A 19,034-nucleotide genomic window follows, 5' to 3' on the forward strand; every position below is an offset into this window, starting at 1 on the left:
TATATATTTTTTTTTTTTTTTTTTTTTTTTTTTTGTAAAACATGAGGAACAAACTAACTTAAAAACATACATTTCAATTTTGTTCAAAAGGAGCCTGATGGAGTTTTTCTTTTAATTGAACTGTTGCGAGTGTTGTAGAACATTCACTAGGACAATGTAATTTTTGTGTGGAAGTTTACTTGCAAGAACATAACATAGAGGAACCCCAACCATTAATGAAAGTGAATTGAAGAAATGTTACTGGTGCAATACATTTTTGCTTAAATACTTCTGGTCTCCTTTGTACATTACTCCACGATCTTGAATCATACACAAAATCAGCAGTAAACAATACGGTGGTATAACTATGAGATGTTCAGTGAGCAGATGGCAAACAACGGCAGACTGTGGCCCTAAAAATAAAGTTTCAATCATAAAAATATATTATTTTTTTCTCCTTGATCACCTTTTGATATAAATATAGATATTTAAATGTAACACAGAACATGCATCGACTAGTTCGAAAACGGAGTGCCTTAACTAAGAGCAAGATACAACTGGAACTAGAACGTGTTGACAGTATCTACTTATTGAAATTATACATATAAAATGTTATTAAAATGTTTAAAGCAGAAATCAGATGCCATCTGACAAGTGTTTGGCACACAAATGCAACCGGGAGAAAAAACTTTAAAGGGACAGCTCACCCACGAATGAAAATTCTGTCATTATTTACTCACCCTCACGTCGTTCCAAATCTATATGACTCTTGTTAGGAGCACAAAAGCTCCTCTTTTCCATTCAATGAAAGTGAATGGGGAGCACGAATATCAAAAAGAGCAGCTTGGACATTCTGCTAAATATCCTCTTTTGTGCCACACAGAAAAAAAAAGTCACGTGTTTGGAATGACACGAGAGAGCGTAAACAATGACTGAATTTTCATTTTGTGATTAACTACTCCTTTAAAAGGCACTTTTCTGACATCAATATCTTGCGTTCTCCAGTTAAAAGAAACCCAGCACATTCGTTGATTCTTCCAGTTTCTCTCTTCGACTCACTCTGACACTGCAGCAGTGGCTATCTCCACCTTTCCATGCACGTCCTGGTCGATCCTAAATTGGGAGAACAAATTATAATAGGAATCAGAACCAAATCAATACAAACAGTTCAATTTGATTAAAAAACGTCTTGGTTACATATTGTAACCCTCAGAGATGTCACGTCCCAATTCGTCGGTCATCCGATGTGACCGACTGAAAGGGAACAACAGCCGTTTATACACAAATCAATACACAGAAAGATCTCATGACATTACACTCAAAGGTTTAGTCAAGGCAACTTTTTGATTGAGGTTAAAAACATCGTTATACAAACACAAGCAAAAAGATCATTTAAATCAATGAATGTAGAACTTAAGTCAGTTGATTCTGCATTGTTTATTGTACAAACTGGCACTGTATAAATTTCCTGAAGAAAATTTAACTGAAGCTTGTGCACAAGGAAGTTGCTATGGAGTGTTTTATGTGTGGAAAACAGTAATGCTCCATCTTGTCCCGTGTGATCACCGCTGTGAGGTTTACACAATGCATTTTGTCACATGTAGGGTTGGACATGCAGTGAGCAGTAAGTATGTGCATTGGCCAGGCATGCATTTGAAAAAAATAAATAAATGTAAACCACCCATGACTTTACTGTTCACATCCTTCACCATAAAGTCTGTTTTACTAGCATGGTTATGTACATACCATACTAACAGCGGCAGAACAGAGGACACAACGTCAGAATCTAAATCTGTGAGACGTTCATTTAAAACACAAGCAAGTTGTGCCAAAAGTTGTGCATTTGGCCAAAAACCTGAATGAAATTAATAACAGTTACTGGATGATTCAGATCTGGAGTATCAGTGAGTAAAACTCACTGCATACTCAAAAATGTGAGGTAAAAGCAAGAGATTTATTGAATTAGAGCTAAATAAGTGTTCTAACAAGATTCAAAAAATAAAAAAAAACAGTCTTTTTTATATATATTTTTATATAAAATTTATTCAGGATGACTAATTACAAGTTACATTATCTGCATAGTTTAAATTAAGTGTTTAGTAAATAGGAAAGAAAAAGTGCAGAATCTGTTTTTTCCTTTAAAAAAATCTTGTCTAGTCCTTTAAACCCCTCTGTACATTTTATAAAATAAAATTAAACAAATGTATTTTTTTTATTTTTTTTTATTTAAAAATAATTAATAAATTTCCCTGCATTTTAACTGCTTTGAATGTTTTGTATTTTTTATAGTGAACAGCAAGAAAACTGAAACGGCAATAGCGACAGGACAAAAACGTCAGGAAATACTGCTCGCCTCAATAGATTTAATAATAAAAGGCCAATGCAGGAATTTTAGATCAAGTCAGAGCATGTTTGCTTTAGAAATAAGTGACAAATTGTGCTCAATTGAGTTAAAGTGCAAAACAGCTGCATTTATAACAAATGATTATAGTTAGATGGCACACAAAAATTAAGCATCTTGATGACAATTAAAGAAGAAGCTAAAAAAGCAATTTCTGGTCCAGTGACAAAGTGTAGGTGTGCACTTAATAAAGCCAAATGATTAATTGTTAGTTTCGTGCAATTCAGGCAAGGTCAACAGAGATACGACAGGGATCTCTGGAATGAAAATACAGATACCTTTTATGTTTTTTCCTATTTTTTTCTTCGTCAAACCTTAGAGGAAAGGCAGGGAGAAGGGTTAGGGCATAGAGAGTTTCTGAACAGCCAACAGCAGCTAGTACTTGGGAGCATATCAGACGTTCGGTAAAATAATTACAAAGCTAAAATCCTGCTGAGAGAGGAGAACAGTATGGAAACTTCAGTAGGGAAGGTAATCATTTAACATAGCTTGTCTAAACAGAGTTATGAACGGACAGTAGAAACTGATCATTTCCTGCTTAAAAAAAAAAAAAGGAAGCAGTAGGGCATAATAAAGAGATACTTACTGTTTAATGCAGTCTGGAATGGAAACGTACTCCATTGGGACAAGCTCAGCCAGGTCTGTCAGGCTGAACACATACTTAATTTTCTGGCTAAATTTTGAGCTGTAATTGGAAAAAGTTACATTGAATAATGCATTTATAAGGTCATCGCAGGACTTCAGTTCAGATTAAAATATATCTGAAGGTAACTAGAAAAGGACTGACCTTATAAAAGGTTTTGTGAGGACCAGGAGGGTGCGAATAAACCAAGATGGGTGCACTATTATCAAAGACTTCAAATTCTTCCTTAACCTGTATCAGAACATTGTGGTGCAAACATAAATGTAGACTTATTTATACTGAAAATAAATATTTCTATTAATACTATTTAGAAAACTATACACAAAATAGATTTATATAATGCATTTTGATTTACATTTATTATTATTACCGTATTTTTCGGACTATAAGTCGCACCAGAGTATAAGTCGCATCAGTCCAAAAATACGCCATGATGAGGAAAAAAACATATATAAGTCGCACTGGACTATAAGTCGCATTTATTTAGAACCAAGAACCAAGAGAAAACATTACCGTCTACAGCCGCGAGAGGGCGCTCTACGCTGCTCAGGGGTAGACTACGGGAGCACTGAGCAGCATAGAGCGCCCTCTCGCAGCTGTAGACGGTAATGTTTTCTCTTGGTTCATGTCAAATTAATTTTGATAAATAAGTCGCACCTGACTATAAGTCGCAGGACCAGCCAAACTATGAAAAAAAGTGCGACTTATAGTCCGTAAAATACGGTACTTTGTTTTGTTCCCATACATTATAGATAGTTTAACATCTGTTTGTTTGAAATTGCTTTTCTGGGTTATTTGGGGTTGGAACAAAATGAAGTTGAAGATAAAAACAGAATGAGCAATTTAAAGGGACAGTTCACTCAAAAATTAAGTGTGATAGTTAATACTGGCAATGAGATTCTCACCTTCGATCTATTTGCTGATAGCATTTTCTAAGCCAGCCCACACTTGGCATCCTTCGGCGTGAAGTGGCTCCATTCAGGTATACAATCATATAGTTCTCAGCTACAAGAAGCTCTAGAGTTCCTATGACATACCTGAATGACACACAAAATGTTAGTTGTGAAACCACATAAGATTTGAGGCATCAGGTGAGGACTTGTCCTAACAAACTTAAGGTGTGGCCACAGTAGAGAAATTTGGGGGCAAAAAATTCCCTTGTCTATTGTCAATAGTGCAGTTAGCTTTCAAACCAAGCAACTTTCTGTTGGCATTGAATTTGCGTGAGGAAGAAATCTTTCACTTCACACACAATTCCACATTCTTGTCGAAATGACTATTTTCCCACGAAAAATATACAAATACAAATTCACCAAACAATGGTAAATGCGACTGCTAGACATGCTAGTTAAAGGGATAGTTCACCCAAAAATGAAAACGTTATATTTTTCTGCTTACCCCCAGGATATTTCCAAGATGTGGGTGACTTTTTGTTGTCATTTTGTTGACCAGATTAAAAATGTGCACACGTTTTCATGAGTCCAAATTGAAAAGCTGTTTACAAATTGATTTGGAAGCATTTAATAGCAACAAAATAAGTGCCTTAATTTCATCAGTGCTGTCTATGCAATACTTTGCAGAGACTATTCTGCAATGGATTGCAATGTAAAAACTTTAAAAGCTGATTATTGGACTGCATTTTGCAAGAAAATACTAATACTAATAATGCGTTACTTGATGTTTCTTTGTAATTAATTAGGGATTAACTAGCAATTTCTGAAAGAAATTGTTTCTACACCAAATTTTTCCAGTAAGATCGCTTTACAGGATGTCTCTTATTGTTTTAAAGGGATGTTGACCAGAATAAACCATGTGAAAACAGCCACCTAGAACTTACTTGAAAAGATTGTCCATGATGTATCTGTAATTCGGTTGATTGCTCTCAGGCATAAAGCAAACGGCGAAGACGATTATGGCATTCAATCCATCACCATAGTAACCTGAGAAAAGGGGAACAATGTTTAAAAGTGGCTACTGGCAAACGTGTGAACTTTAGCTGTGTTTTTACAGTAATTACACAAGTTGACTGATCCAATTCATCTGAATCAACAGCTCTATGTCTGTGCAACTGTTCATTTTGTAACTGCATGCAAGAGGCATACCGAATGAAAGCGACAGCTGTTAGATGGCAAAAGGGAGGGGGAGGAAGTGGAAAAAAGAGGAAATACAGATGGCAACAGGCTCCTCTGACTAAGAGATGACCTGGAAAAGGTCTGTGGTGTTATAAATGACAATAAATGCCACAGTAATGGTCTAAAAGATCAAAAGCACCATTTTGAGAATGAGAATGCAGCTAAACACCATAAAACGGCTCTGAATGTTTTCAGTTTCACCCACTGACAAGTTCACTTCCTGAACAGAACAGAAAACATCCTTGTGTAGATAACAGACAGGACACATTTGTGTGGAAAGGTGCGGTCACGGACCTCCGTGGCTGATAACCCTCTTGTAGGGCTCAATGGCCTTCATGTCCACCCGGTGCTCCTGTTCTCCGATGCGGAAGACTCTCCAGCGACGGCCCTCCTCCCGTACCTCCGTGCTGGTGAACTCTTGCACCGACTCCACTCCTTTATGCAGCAGGTCCGTGTTTTTGGGTTTCGGGAGGTCATCTGACAAGAGAAATAAAGGGTTTATTTGATTTAATAATGGTTATTTTTGAATGCATGTGCACTGTTTTCTTTTAGTGTTCAGTTCAGTGACTGTTTGTGCATTTATATGATCAGGAATGATGCTTTGCTGATTCACAGCTCCAAAAAATAAATAAATAAATAAATAAATAAAACTAAATGAATAAATACACTTGTCCTGTGGTCTTTCGATTTAGCAAACCCAACTACAAAACTCCTACGAGCACAAAACAAGGTACAGATTAAAACTCTGTGTACTGGTTTCTGTATGCCAAAACAAGCAGCCAAACAAACGAGTAAAACAAAAAAAGCTACAAAAACAAAAAAATTAAAGAGGAGGAGTATACTTTATAATATGTACATCTTTATGACAAGTCCGATATCAAAGAGAGTGTTGAGCACAAAGTATGTAGATTTTTGGCAAAAAATCCCAGGCTGATCCATTTTTATAATTAATATTATTTATTTCAATGAGACAATCGCATACTACATTAGAGCATTGTTCCCAACACTGGTCCTGGAGGCACCTCAACACTGCACATTTTGCATGTCTCCTTTGTAGGAAATACCAATTTCAGGTCCTGGAGTCTCTACCAATTGGACTGATGACCTTAATTAGGTGTTTGATTAAGGAGACATGAAAAGTGTACAATGTTGGGGTGCCTCCAGGACCAGGGTTGGGAACAATGGCATTATAGAACCAAAATTGAAGATTTAAGGTCATATACATGTTTATTGAAGTATGACTGCAAGTATTTTTTGTATGCGCAGTGTATTTTCTTAATTTATTAATTAAAAGTATGTAGCTGCTAGCTTGGCAACATGCTAATGTAAGATTATAGAAATCCAGTGTGGGTAACTTCTTTGAGCTCTTCAGATTAGACAAATTTGATTGGTATAATGTCTTAGAAGGTCCCTGCCTATGTAGATAGTAAATAACACAGCAGACAGCAAGGCAGCTAGCTAGGTTTTGGAACAGAGCTAATGCTAATACAACCCTACTTACACACATGCTAGTTTTCAATACATACATAAGATTTTAATAGCTCATTATAGATACATGATGTAAAAACCCTTGTGAAAAGTGCAGTTAATTATACTGAATGTGCATTTGTAGTGTACTTTAAAACTTTAAAGTGCGTTTAAAAAAAAAGAAAATAAAAAGTGTACTTTCAGATAACAATATTTATGAAATAAAAAGTAAACTTCCTTAAGAAAATTAACTATGGTTTAACTACAAATAAAACCCAAAAACATTGTTAATATAGTTTAACTATGTTGACTACAAATTAACCTTGGCTTTGTTACACTTAACCATAGTTTGATCATAGTATCTGCGGTTATACAAATGGTAATCAATATGCCAAAAAAGAAGGGTTACTATTTTACTATAATAAAACTCATAAGGGACTTTCAGGAGTCATATATTAATTCATCTTAAAGTATTTTAATGTGTCTGCTAACATCCTAGAGCATGTTAAGTTCTTGATTATAATTTTAACTACAAAGTTAAAACATTTTAAATGTAAGAAATGCAGTTATCGTTACATTAAATTACATGAGACAAACATGATTCAAAAGAAATGAAAGTATATTTTCATTTTCCATAAATGCTTTCAGCAGAACAAGCAATAATGAAATTATAGATAAAGACGTACTAAAAAATAGATATACTGAAGCAGGTCAAAAATAAATAAATAATAGGTTTGCTTTTTAAACAAATGCTTAAATGGCAATTGTCACGATGGAAGGCTGCTTTTGCCTTTAAATTCAAAGCGATTGATTTCAAGCATTGAAAAATAAAATAAAAAAAATTGATCGGGACACCAAAATGAGGCTGATTAATAGGATCAGATCTGATGAGATTCAAGGAAAACCATGCACAAATCAAAATCCAACCATCAACATTCTCCACACAAAAACAATGGATAACATCTGATTTGTTGTGCTGTATCAAACCACACCAAAGGGTGATATAACAAAAAGGAAATGAAATCAATACTGTAGAACTTGATCAGGGAGTAAAACATCCAGTCGGGTAACCTTACCACTAACCGCAGGCCAGCGGCCTGACGCAAACCAATGAGAAGAAACAATCCTTCCAGGAAAGAGAGAAGAGAGCAGCGGGACAGAAAAACAAAACAAGAACACACAATACTGTTTAACTAAGTTACACAAAGCCGGTCCCTGAAAAGATCTCTAATGTTAGTCAGTAAGGAACATTTCTTCAGGACTAGAAAGACATGAGTTTGAATGGCTGCACAATGACTAATTAAGCAGATTAGTTGCTGTTAGGATAACAATGTTAAACTATCAACATGTAAAGGTTCAACCACAGTCATACCTTCCCACTCAAACTCATTGCTGTTGTCTGAAGGGGTGTCTATGTCGTCCAGGTCCAGTTCTGTACTCTCATCCAGTTCATCTGAAAGGACTGAACCCTCACTGTGGTCTAGGTTTAGGCTAATGTCCGGAGCCAAAAGCTTCTTTTTGGTTTTCTTTGCACTGTTTAGTCCATAAGACTGTGAAGCTGCCATTGCAAAAAAAATATTAATTGCTCATAATGTTTCCTGAGCTAGTGATAAATGTATAGATGTCTCTACATAATCCATATTTGAGAATATCTATGATTAAGGCTTACCAGGTGCTCCTTCACCAGAAGACCTGGTGAAAAGCTCCTCATCAAGATGCATATCTTCCTCTTCTGGGAGTGGCCTGGCAACCCAAATAAAATGCATTTGAAACTTATCGTAATATAATTTAGAATCTGCTATCATTTAAACCAGGACCCATATTCACACAACATCTCAAGGCTAAAAGTAGCTCATAACTTGGCGATTTAGGAGAAAATCTTAAAAAATAATGGGCGTGTTAATCCTAAATGTTTGCTCCAAGAGTTAATTCACAAAGCATTTTAGTGCTAAAACTAGCTCCTAAATCTGTGAAATGTTAGGAGTAAGGAAGAAAACTCCAAAGTCGCTAAGACCAAATCACAAACTATCCAACCTGCTGAAAAAACATAAAAAAAACAATACACACTATCACAGAAATTCTAATGGTTTCCTCTACTAATACCATTATAAACATTACAAACAAACCACAACTTTTAACCATTAAAAAATGAATTAGGATTCAGTGGTTTTAACAAGCCACCTATAGAACGTAACCAATTACCAGTAGAGACCCACAGGCACCATTACATTTACCTTTAAAACCAGTAAAATTTCCATTATAACCAGTAAAACCATAAAGAATTCTGGTATGGTTTATATTGTTTTATTTATTTTAAGCAGGGCTAATATGGCTCTTGCCGGCAATCTTCCTCGAAAAGTAAACATTTTTGAAACACTGCACATATATGTTTTCCCAAGCAGCTTTTTGGGGTTTTGGAGGTTATCCCATTCCCAACTCAAATTTTCCTTTGATTATATCCTTGTTTTGATTAACAAGTTGGGTGAGAAGCTTTTCTTGCACCCATTTTGGTTTTCTTCTCCCCTGCTATGAATTTTAACATTAAAAAGGCTATTTAACCAAGATTTTAACTGGGTTCTTTGAGTACCCACAAAAAGTGCTACATAAATGTAACAAATTTATTATTATTATTATTATTATTATTATTATTTAGAGTGCAGATATTTTTTTAATTTCCAAATGAAAATGAGAAGAAAAAAAATCAAACCAAATGAGATGGAATATCTTTCATTTGTTAATTGTGTAATCTGCAATAATTATCAATTAATAACTATAATTTATAAATATATTTTATATCGAAATAATATTATATATCGTTATTGTCCATTTATGCAATATAACAAATTTTTAGGAGGCTGCAAACTCAGCTCTGCATTCATTTGATCAAAAATACAATAAAAACAGCAATATTGTGAAATATTATTACAGCTTAAAAAAACACATATTTCAAAATGCAATTTACCAGTATTCTTGTCATACAAAGCTGAATTTTCACCATCATTCCAGTCTTCAGTGTCACATAATCCTTCAGAAATCATTCTAATATGGTGATTTTTCTATTATATCGATGTTGAAAACATCAATAAATAATATTTTTGTGGAAAACATGGAAAGTATTTTTCAGGATTCTTTGAAAAAAAAAGTTCAATAAAACAACATTTATTTGAAATAGCAATTCGTGCGAATGTAAACGTCTCTGATTTTACTTTTTGGTAAGTTTAATGCGTCCTGGCTGAACAAAACTATTTTCTTCAAATCTTAAAGGCCTCCTATAATGCAAAATCTACTTTTACACAGAGTTTGGACATAAATGTGTGTTGGCAGGTTGAACAAAACCACCCTACAATGATAAAAATCCACCCACTCCTTATTTTAAACCCCATTAAACCAAATCACCGTTTTGATTCTCTAAGCAATATGACATCACGTTGTTTAGGCCTCACCCACAGTCTTTGATTGACAGTCCTGCATTGCCATAGTTTTCTCCCTCAGCGGTTGAACACTGGCTCTCATCATTACATTATATTACATCTTGTAAAAAGGGTCTAATAGGTGCCCTTTAATGACCCCATCCATTTAAATGGTAAGGCATCTTGCAATATATATATCATGAAGAAAAAAAAACCCATTTTGGTCATACCACCCACCACTTTCATATACACATCTTAACAGCCTACCTGGGGAAGTCCTCATCTTGCCACTCCTCCTTTAGCTCCACCCCTTCCATTCTCAGCCGCGCCTCTGTGGTAGCAACTGACTCCTGGTGCTCAAAACTGAAGGATAAAAAAAGAATGAACCATTTGGGAGCCATTCTGGCGTTAAAACAGCCCTAGTTCATAGCATGTTATTCACTCACTAAAAAACCCAATACTTCTGAGTTGAAAGAAAGATTCCAGAAGATTCAACACAGAGCTACAAACTTCTGTAGTAACTGAGAAATAGCTTCAAACTGCCTAATGCCACCACTGCACATCAAGACACAGAATATCACAGTTTATGACATAAGAACAAAAATCCATGTGGGCATCTTTGTTGAGTTAATCTCCAATACAAAGCATGTAAACTCCTGAGGACTTCATACACATTGAATTATGTCACATACGAGATAAGTTCTTTTATAAATGGAAGTAGGCGAAAGAGTTTCACCTTCTTTGGGAAAAGATTTGGGTGGTGACTGGAAAGGCCTGAAATTCTTGGAGTCTGTTCAAAGTTCAAAATTTTCAGCGTAGAGAACAAACCCGCTCTAATTTCTTAGAAATGCAGCAGATTAGGATGCCCTTCTTCCTAGAACTAAAGTCATTTCACAGTGAGATCACTGGTAGGGTGCGACGCTTCTCAAATAAAGTATTACTAAACACTAGATCCAATGTTTGAATATCTGTAATTCTGACTGTAACTAAAGAGCACAAACTACAGAAAACCGAATTCATTCTCATGAGCTTCATCCTCATGTTCAGACTGGAATACTAACAGACTGGGATGCAAATGGGAGTAGCTCATTTCACATCGAATGATGTTTATAAGTTATAACATTATAAATTATAACATTGTTTGATGCAACTGCATGCCGTATTTTTATATAAACATAAACAAGATGAAAACACTCTAAATGAACAACTTTTATATAACTTTATAAGCTTTTCTATAGTATTAAACCTCATATGTAAACTATTCATCAGATTGGTTTCTTTAAATTATAAAAAAGTAAAAATATGAACGGAATTATAATGTTATGCTAAAACTAAAATAAACATAATGGGAAAAACCTTTAAGATAACCTGTAGAAAGAAAACAAAATGCATCTTATGCGTGCAGAATAACATAAGTGGACTTTGGAGGATTAATTGCTGCTTTGAACAATTACATAATTGTGGCATCCATAATTGTAATTGTGATTAGAAATTTGATTGATTTGTGCAGCCCTAGTAGCGTGTTGTTTTAATATTATTTATATAATATTTTAGCTTTGAATATAATATTAATCTAATGTTAAAAATGTACTAATGTACATAGATTTAACCTAGATTAATAAATGTTGTAAAATGTTGTTCATTAATAATAACTTATAGAACCTCACTGTAAAGTCTTAACATAAAATAAAAATTATTTTCATTAATTGTAATACTTAAAAATATTCAAATTAATGTTAGTGTTTATTTTTCACAGAAAAAAACAATATAATATTGAGTGTATTGCAAGCTGGGATACAGTATTCTATGTAGTGCACTCAACTGCATATTTTGGTAAATGCATATATATATATATATATATATGCATTTACATATTACACAATATTAATACTGCATCCTGTAAAAATAGCAGTATGCATGCAAATTACTGTGAACACAGTCAAACGCCCTACATCACATTCAATTAAGTTTCTAAGTAAATTTGGCTTTCATAATCTAAAAATATCTTGTATTCCCATCAACCGGTTATTGGCGTGTGTTTTGTGTGTACAGGCTGTTTTGTCTTCTGATTTTAATATATAAGGCTCAGCAAAAGAGTCATTCATCCACCAGCTGTTTAGTCATTTCAAAGAGAGGCTGGCGCTCAGATGTGAGACACTGGTTAACTGAGGACGGGAGCTAATTGCAATGCCATCCATGTGGTATCCCTCATACTCCTCCAGGAGGAAAGTCTCCCGCTCTTTATGCCACCCTCCTACAAGAGATCTGCAACAGTTCACACTGTCGTGTCATGGGACACAACACAGCATGTTTCTTTGCTAAAGTATTGCATAAATAAATGAACACAAAAGAAGATCTTTTGAAGGATGTTTTAACTGTTTTTGGCCATACAATGAAAGTCAATGGGGTCCAAAAGAACTTTAAAATCCACTGACTTTCACTAAACATAAACAACAATTTTCAATCTTGGGTGACATATTTCTGAGATTCTGAATGATATTTTAAGTAAAGGATTCAAACTCTTAAACCTGTCATTATGAAGCAGAATCATAGACTTGGACTCGGATTAATGTACCAAATAAAGTTGCACACAGAGAATTATTATTATTATTATTATTTTTACAGTAACTATGTACACGCCTGAGACTAAGCATATGACTGAATAGACTGTACACACCTAGACACTGTTATGAATGCATTACCTACAGGCGTATGTTTTGCATGTCACCACCACACCTACTTTAAGTGACAATAACCGCATTATATAATAATACACTGTTAGCACCATTTGGTATGTGCCTAAAAAAACACTCGATTTGTGACTTTGCAATTTTCCAGCAGTTGACATTAGATTAATATTAAAATCAACCAGAATAAATCATCAAAATGTGTTCTTTTAGTATCTTTTTCATACTATCATAGCATGTATCAAGATTTCAAAGTAGCTTTTTTTTATTTTTAAGTTTGTTGTTACTTGCTTTCGTCACTTTGATTAGTTTGTTTCAAATTTTTCTATTTTGCTTTATTTTCTGTTTTTTAAATTTAGTACTTCAACTAGCTAAACTTATTATAAGTTAATTGTCAAGACGACATCTCTAATTTTAAATTTCTACATTCAAATTTTTAATCTATTATTTATATTTTAGTTTATTTCATCTTTATTTCAGTTAAAGAAAATTGTTTTAGATTTAAAGGTCCCGTTCTTCGTGATCCCATGTTTCAAACTTTAGTTAGTGTGTAATGTTGTTGTTAGAGTATAAATTATATCTGTAAAATTCTAAAGCTCAAAGTTCAATGCCAAGCGAGATATTTTATTTAACAGAATTCGCCAACAACGAACAACCAGTTTGGACTACATCCCTCTAGTTCCTGCAGTAATGACGTCACTAGAACAGTTTTTGACTAACCTCCGCTCACATGAATACACAAAAAAGGGGGCGTGGTCTTGTTGCGCTCCGACGGAGCAGAGGAAGAGTTGCGTTTGTGTTTGTCGCCATGTCTTTCGAAACGCTGTTATTTTCATCTCGGAGTCCAGTCATCTTTGTTTGGGCTTCCCATGGATGCTGTACTTAGAGATCAATGGTTACAATTTATGTTTAACGCAGTTCCCGAAAATTATAATCCACATGTAATACTATGTGCAGCACATTTTGCTGAAGACAGCGAGCTTCCTCAATCTCAGTTATCAGTTTAATGCCGGATTCGCACAAAGATTATTCCTGAAAGATGGAGCAGTTCCCTCTTTGTCTGGAGAAGGTGTTGTTTATGGACCACAACCGGTAAATGTATTTTATTATTTAAGTTTGTGCGTTTAACAGTTTCTGTAACTTATTACACAAAGGGCAACGCTGTTTAGCTTTGTTAACTAGATGTTAGGGCTGTGCAAAAAAAATCAAATGCGATTTTCATGGACATTTCGTCATTAAAGGCGTTCTGTTATTTAAAGTACATCTCCAGCACGTGCGTTCAGATCAGGATTGCCAGGTTTTCAAAACAAATCCTGCCCACTTCCTTCTCAAAACTAGCCCAATCGCGTTTCCAGGAGGGCCGCGTGCGCTCAGCTGCTGTCGAATCACAACACAGGAACCGCTGGCACAATCAGAGCTCGTTACGTATTTCTGAAGGAGGGACTTTATAGAACAAGGAAAGACATCATCCCGTTTTTATGACAGTGAAAACAGCGGTATACAGATAGGTGAATTGTGTGAAAAATACTGTGTTTTTACACGCGAAACATGAACATGTTATATTGCACACTGTAAACACAAAGCTTCAAAAAGGCATGAAAAATGGGACCTTTAACTCTTCAGAGTTTTGAATAATACATTTTTCTTGTAATAACTTTAGTAACAGGGTTGACCGGCTCAGTTTGATGCAGTCAGTGTGCAAAAATTTAGACAAAGTTAATTTATTTGGCACCCCTTCATGTGGTAGAAAGTGTCAAATGATTTTACTTCCACTAAATCAAAATTTTTAATAATGTTAATTTTTTATAAGAGAAAAAAAGATATAATAACAGGGTGGAGTAAAACGTGAGACACTACTAGATACCGCATTTTCAGTCATAAACATTATAATGAAATGAATGTCAATTGATTAGATCAAAATAACTATATTGTAGTATGATTTTAACTGTTGATACAGTCGAAAGGGGGAAGACCTCGGAGGTAGAATGGATCTTAACGATGGATTGTTTTTTTGTTTTTTTAAACATGCAGATTTTCACTTTTTAAATGATGTACTGGAATGGTGTGGATTATTGTGATGTTTTTATCAACTGTTTGGACTCTGATTCTGACGGCACCCATTCACCGCAAAGGATCCACTGGTGAGCAAGTGATGTAATGTTACATTACTCCAAATCTGTTCTGATGAAGAAACAAACTCATCTACATCTTGGAAGACCTTAAGGCAAGTCATTTCTTAGCAAATTTCGATTTTTGAGTGAACTATTTGATTAAAACACCCATTCACTGCACCGAAGAGCGAGTGATGCTAAACTTCTCCAAATCTATTCAAATGAACAAACAAACTCATCTACATATTGGATGGCCTGAGTGTGAGTAAATGTTCATTTTTGCCTGAACTATTCCTTTAAGGAGAGACAAACGTTTGATTTAGTTAAAGTTTTTCTTGCTGCTAATTTCGTGTTGTCAGATTTATAGTCCATCAGACCAAAAGCAGTCATGGGAGACCAAAGTGTAGCATGTTCAAGGAATGTTAAAGTGATAGTCCTAAAGCATAGTTTGTTTTCGAGACACAAGAAAGTGTCCCCGTTACCTTCCGTTGTGTTCTTCAGGAGAGGAGAGTGTGTGCGGCTCTCTCACAGGAGTTGAAGTCCTCACGCCTTGTTTCTGTCTATTGTCTGGAGTCTCTTCCTGCGGCGTGTCTCCTGTTCGGACCGGAAGGTCTCCGTTCTCCAGCGGATCATCCCTTGCTCTGGAGTCCTGAGGTGGATCTTCCACGGAGTGAACCGATGGGGATGATAACGATAACGGGCTAGTTATGTTTCTGTTTTCTTGCGTCTCAGATGTCCGGCTGGGTGTGTCTGACTCGGGGTTACTTCTGTTGGCGTTCAGATCGCTCGAGTCTCTCTGGTTTGAGACTTCTCCAGTCGCTATTGCATCTGTGGCCATCATCGACGTGTGATCGATGACAATCGATCAGCAGAAATGCAAGAAAACAAGCGTTTGCACGAAAAACAAACCGTGATATTCAATCAACATCGACTTCACATAGTCTTTGATATATCTGATTAATGTTAATATTTATAACAGACTGTGTGTTTAAAATGCAAGCATTGGTGTAGCTATATCAGGTTTGTTGCAAAACAATCTTGCCCTTTTAAGTGAAGTCCCCGATGAGAGTGTGTTTAGAGGGCCAGCAGTGCGCAGTCGGACGCTTTCCTCTCCTGTTTCCTTCTAACAGCAAGGTTGCTGTCAGTTAAACACATATAACGTTGAGAAATGCGTGTCGATCATAGTAAAGCGTTTAAACCGGTCGATAGCAGTTTAGAGGACGGTATTAATAGCTGACAAACTCCGTAGACCCATCTCATCTCATCTCATCATTCTTCTTTTGGAAGCGTCGGGTAAATTAAAGTGAAGTCTGACTCAATAGCACACAACATCCGGGCACAATATTGATCGCATTCAAAATAAAAGTCTCCCGGGTTGTTTATTAAAAGTCACGAATGACCATTCGGATGTTTGATGTTAAGATTGAAGTACATATTAGTGCCAGGTTAATGGTAAGAGTACATTGACAAGAACGTATTTCTTACTTTAGATTTTTTAAAGTGGAAATGTTTTAGTGGTTGTTTATTAGATAAATGAGGGATGTGAGATTCAATTTGTGTTTAAATGTATTTAAATACTTTTAAAACGTATTTTTTATTATGGCGGGGTTAATATATTTAACTAAAACTAATACAAACAAATAAAGAGCTCATTATTTGAGATAAAGTAAATGTGTCTGAAAATAAAAGAATATATACAAACTTAAGCTTATTTATTTCTGATAGCTGACAGGGCAACATTTGTCATTTACATTTAATTTATCTTGATGTAACTCAAACTACAACTGAAATAAAAATGAAGAAAACGATACAGACATTAAAAAAAAACTAATAAAATTAATACACAAAATTAATAAAACTTTAAAATTAAAAGAGAAAAATCTAAAATATAAAAAAAAAAAAAAACAATATCTAAAAGACACTAAAATAATACTGTATGGAGGTCACATTAAACAGTTTTCCACGCCTTCCATGCCAATAGAATATTCCATGCCCATAATAAATAATAAATAAATTCAATATAAATATTTAGACAGAATATTTATTCCATTTTGCCAAATTTTGGAAGGACGTGTATTAGTTAAGTTTACTAAGTAGTCCTATATTACAGAATGCTAGTCATAAAAATCAGCCTTAGTAAGACTTCCCTTCCCGAAATTCTAAGGAGAACAATATTCTCGATACATAATTTGATTTGTAATGGAAATGACAAAGAAGAAAATATTTTTTGTTATGAAAAATGGCAGTGACTTAATTATTTTGTGATGCATGTTATATCGACTGTTGCATATTGTTAGCAGACAAATTATTATTATTATTTTTAACAGTGTCCATATTTAAGGAAACATCAATATATGCAACCAACAGTATATATTCTGACCTGATGGATGGCTGTCACGTTTTGATCTATTCACTACACTAGGTGGCGACAGAACACTATTAACTCTCTTGCTGTAATTAATCTCAGAATAGAAGGACCTCCCCAATAACTGAAGATTAGTGATTCAGTGTCAATAATGAAGTCACAACGATTTTTTTTGTTTTGTTTTGTTTAATGTTTTTATATTCAAAAATATGGTGGTGCATGGAAGTTTTTTTCTCCACAAATCAATATTTATAAGACTGTATTTACTTGATTATTACTATTGATTACTACAATACACCTGCTTAGTGCTTATGGTAAGTTACTGATTTTATGATGCAGAATGCAAATCTAAGATGTCTAAAGCAGGTATATAGATGAATAGATAGAGAGGGAGAAAGAGAGAGAGAGAGAGAGAGATTTGAAAAGCAATGCTAAATTAATGCAATGCCTATAATTATAGCATAATAAAATGTTTACAGATTTTCATTCTTAAAAATGAAAAATGAAAATACATAATAAAACAGGCAGTTCTTCAGGCTTTGTTGCTGTGGGCTTAAATTTTAACACACTAGTTTAAAAATATGCTGTGTATGAGAGAGAGATGAAAATCTCCGGAATGATTTTGAAATGTCGAAATAAATGTCAAAATATTTCATAAACAATATATTTTTTTTTTTCAAAATCTCCAATGTAAAAACAAGCAATTATTAACACCCTCAAATCAAATACTTTTATTATCAACTTATTATTATTATGTAAGTCATTTATGAATAATTATATTCACAGATAAGTGGCAGGTGTAGAAATATTCTAGCTTTTAGTCTTATTTTAAACAATTAGATAAAACAATCAAAATTCCCCCAGGAAGTGATTCGTTTAATGATGAAGTCCGTGATTTATTAGTCTTGTCTTATTATCAAATGAGGTTACTTCATACCAGCAATTAGTGTATGCAAATGAAACAGGACTCTGAGCTTTCACTAATTTTGTGACAGAACAAAGAAAATATACAGGGCTTATAGATTTGCACATGCATACCTTTAAAATAAATCCGAAATGCATTGTAAAATGCAACGATGTTTAGATGAATTGCACTGATTTCAGTGCAGCGTGCACATTAAGATGCTTTATCTGGATTTGAATGCATGTGTCTAATTGCTTCTGGCTATAGGAGACTGATACATGTGAACCAGATATCTGAGATGTGTGCTCAGGATCATTGAGTATAATCACTAATTAACATACTGCTATTTGCTCTGTCTGATCGAACGGCCTCGTTAAGTAACAGATAATCCCACAATATTCAAAGTTTACAGTATCTTTTAGTCTCTGCTTGCTGAGATGTTTGCCGAGGCTGCGTTCAGGCGTTATACACAAACACAGACCAGATGCTGACTTTGATGTGCACAAAATCTGGACACACTAGTCCTGGGTTTCTCATTAACTAGAGTCAATTTGCTTAATAACTCATTAAACAGGTTGCTTTCTAATTATTAAATGTTTGTTGTACGATATTAAAACAAATGTCTGAGGTATCTGTGTGACAGGAGTAAAAACAGTGCAGCGACTCGGAGGAAGAATAAAATATTGATTTGCTTGTATGCAAATGAGCTCAAATACACTCGTTCCTCACAAATAACCTCCTCAAACATTTGGAGACCTGTGTGTGATCCGGGCTGAGTATCTGATTCGCTTTCTCTCCGCCGGTGTTGTGAATGTTTCAAAAGCAAACTTTCTTTTTCCCGCGTCGGAGCGCGAGTTCCGCGCCGAGATGTTTGATGTTTTTTTTGCCTCTTGTGGAGCGCGTTGAGATGAAGTGACTTCTTAATTTATGAGGAC

General features: G+C 34.8%; 1 protein-coding gene across 4 annotated transcripts; it reads right to left on the minus strand.

Annotated features, from left to right (window-relative positions):
- Window positions 1-653: 653 nt before the first annotated feature.
- Window positions 654-16,154, minus strand: bnip2 (BCL2 interacting protein 2). Of its 4 annotated transcripts, XM_059535594.1 has the most exons (12): window positions 15,313-16,153; window positions 10,300-10,395; window positions 8,292-8,365; window positions 7,995-8,180; window positions 5,450-5,632; window positions 4,861-4,963; window positions 3,929-4,060; window positions 3,168-3,254; window positions 2,967-3,065; window positions 2,659-2,694; window positions 1,726-1,771; window positions 654-1,092 (listed from the first exon to the last, which is right to left on the minus strand). In XM_059535594.1, exons 1-11 carry the CDS (start codon window positions 15,669-15,671, stop codon window positions 1,759-1,761), a joined length of 1,368 nt encoding a protein of 455 aa, XP_059391577.1. In that variant the 5' UTR covers window positions 15,672-16,153; the 3' UTR covers window positions 654-1,092; window positions 1,726-1,758. The 4 variants fall into 4 exon arrangements, with proteins under 4 accessions (XP_059391577.1, XP_059391575.1, XP_059391578.1 ...); XM_059535592.1 differs by lacking the exon at window positions 1,726-1,771 and having other exon boundaries at window positions 15,313-16,154; XM_059535595.1 differs by lacking the exon at window positions 2,659-2,694.
- Between the last annotated feature and the right edge of the window lie 2,880 nt (window positions 16,155-19,034).

Source organism: Carassius carassius, chromosome 43, assembly GCF_963082965.1.
Source record: "Carassius carassius chromosome 43, fCarCar2.1, whole genome shotgun sequence".
Classification (NCBI taxonomy): domain Eukaryota; kingdom Metazoa; phylum Chordata; class Actinopteri; order Cypriniformes; family Cyprinidae; genus Carassius; species Carassius carassius.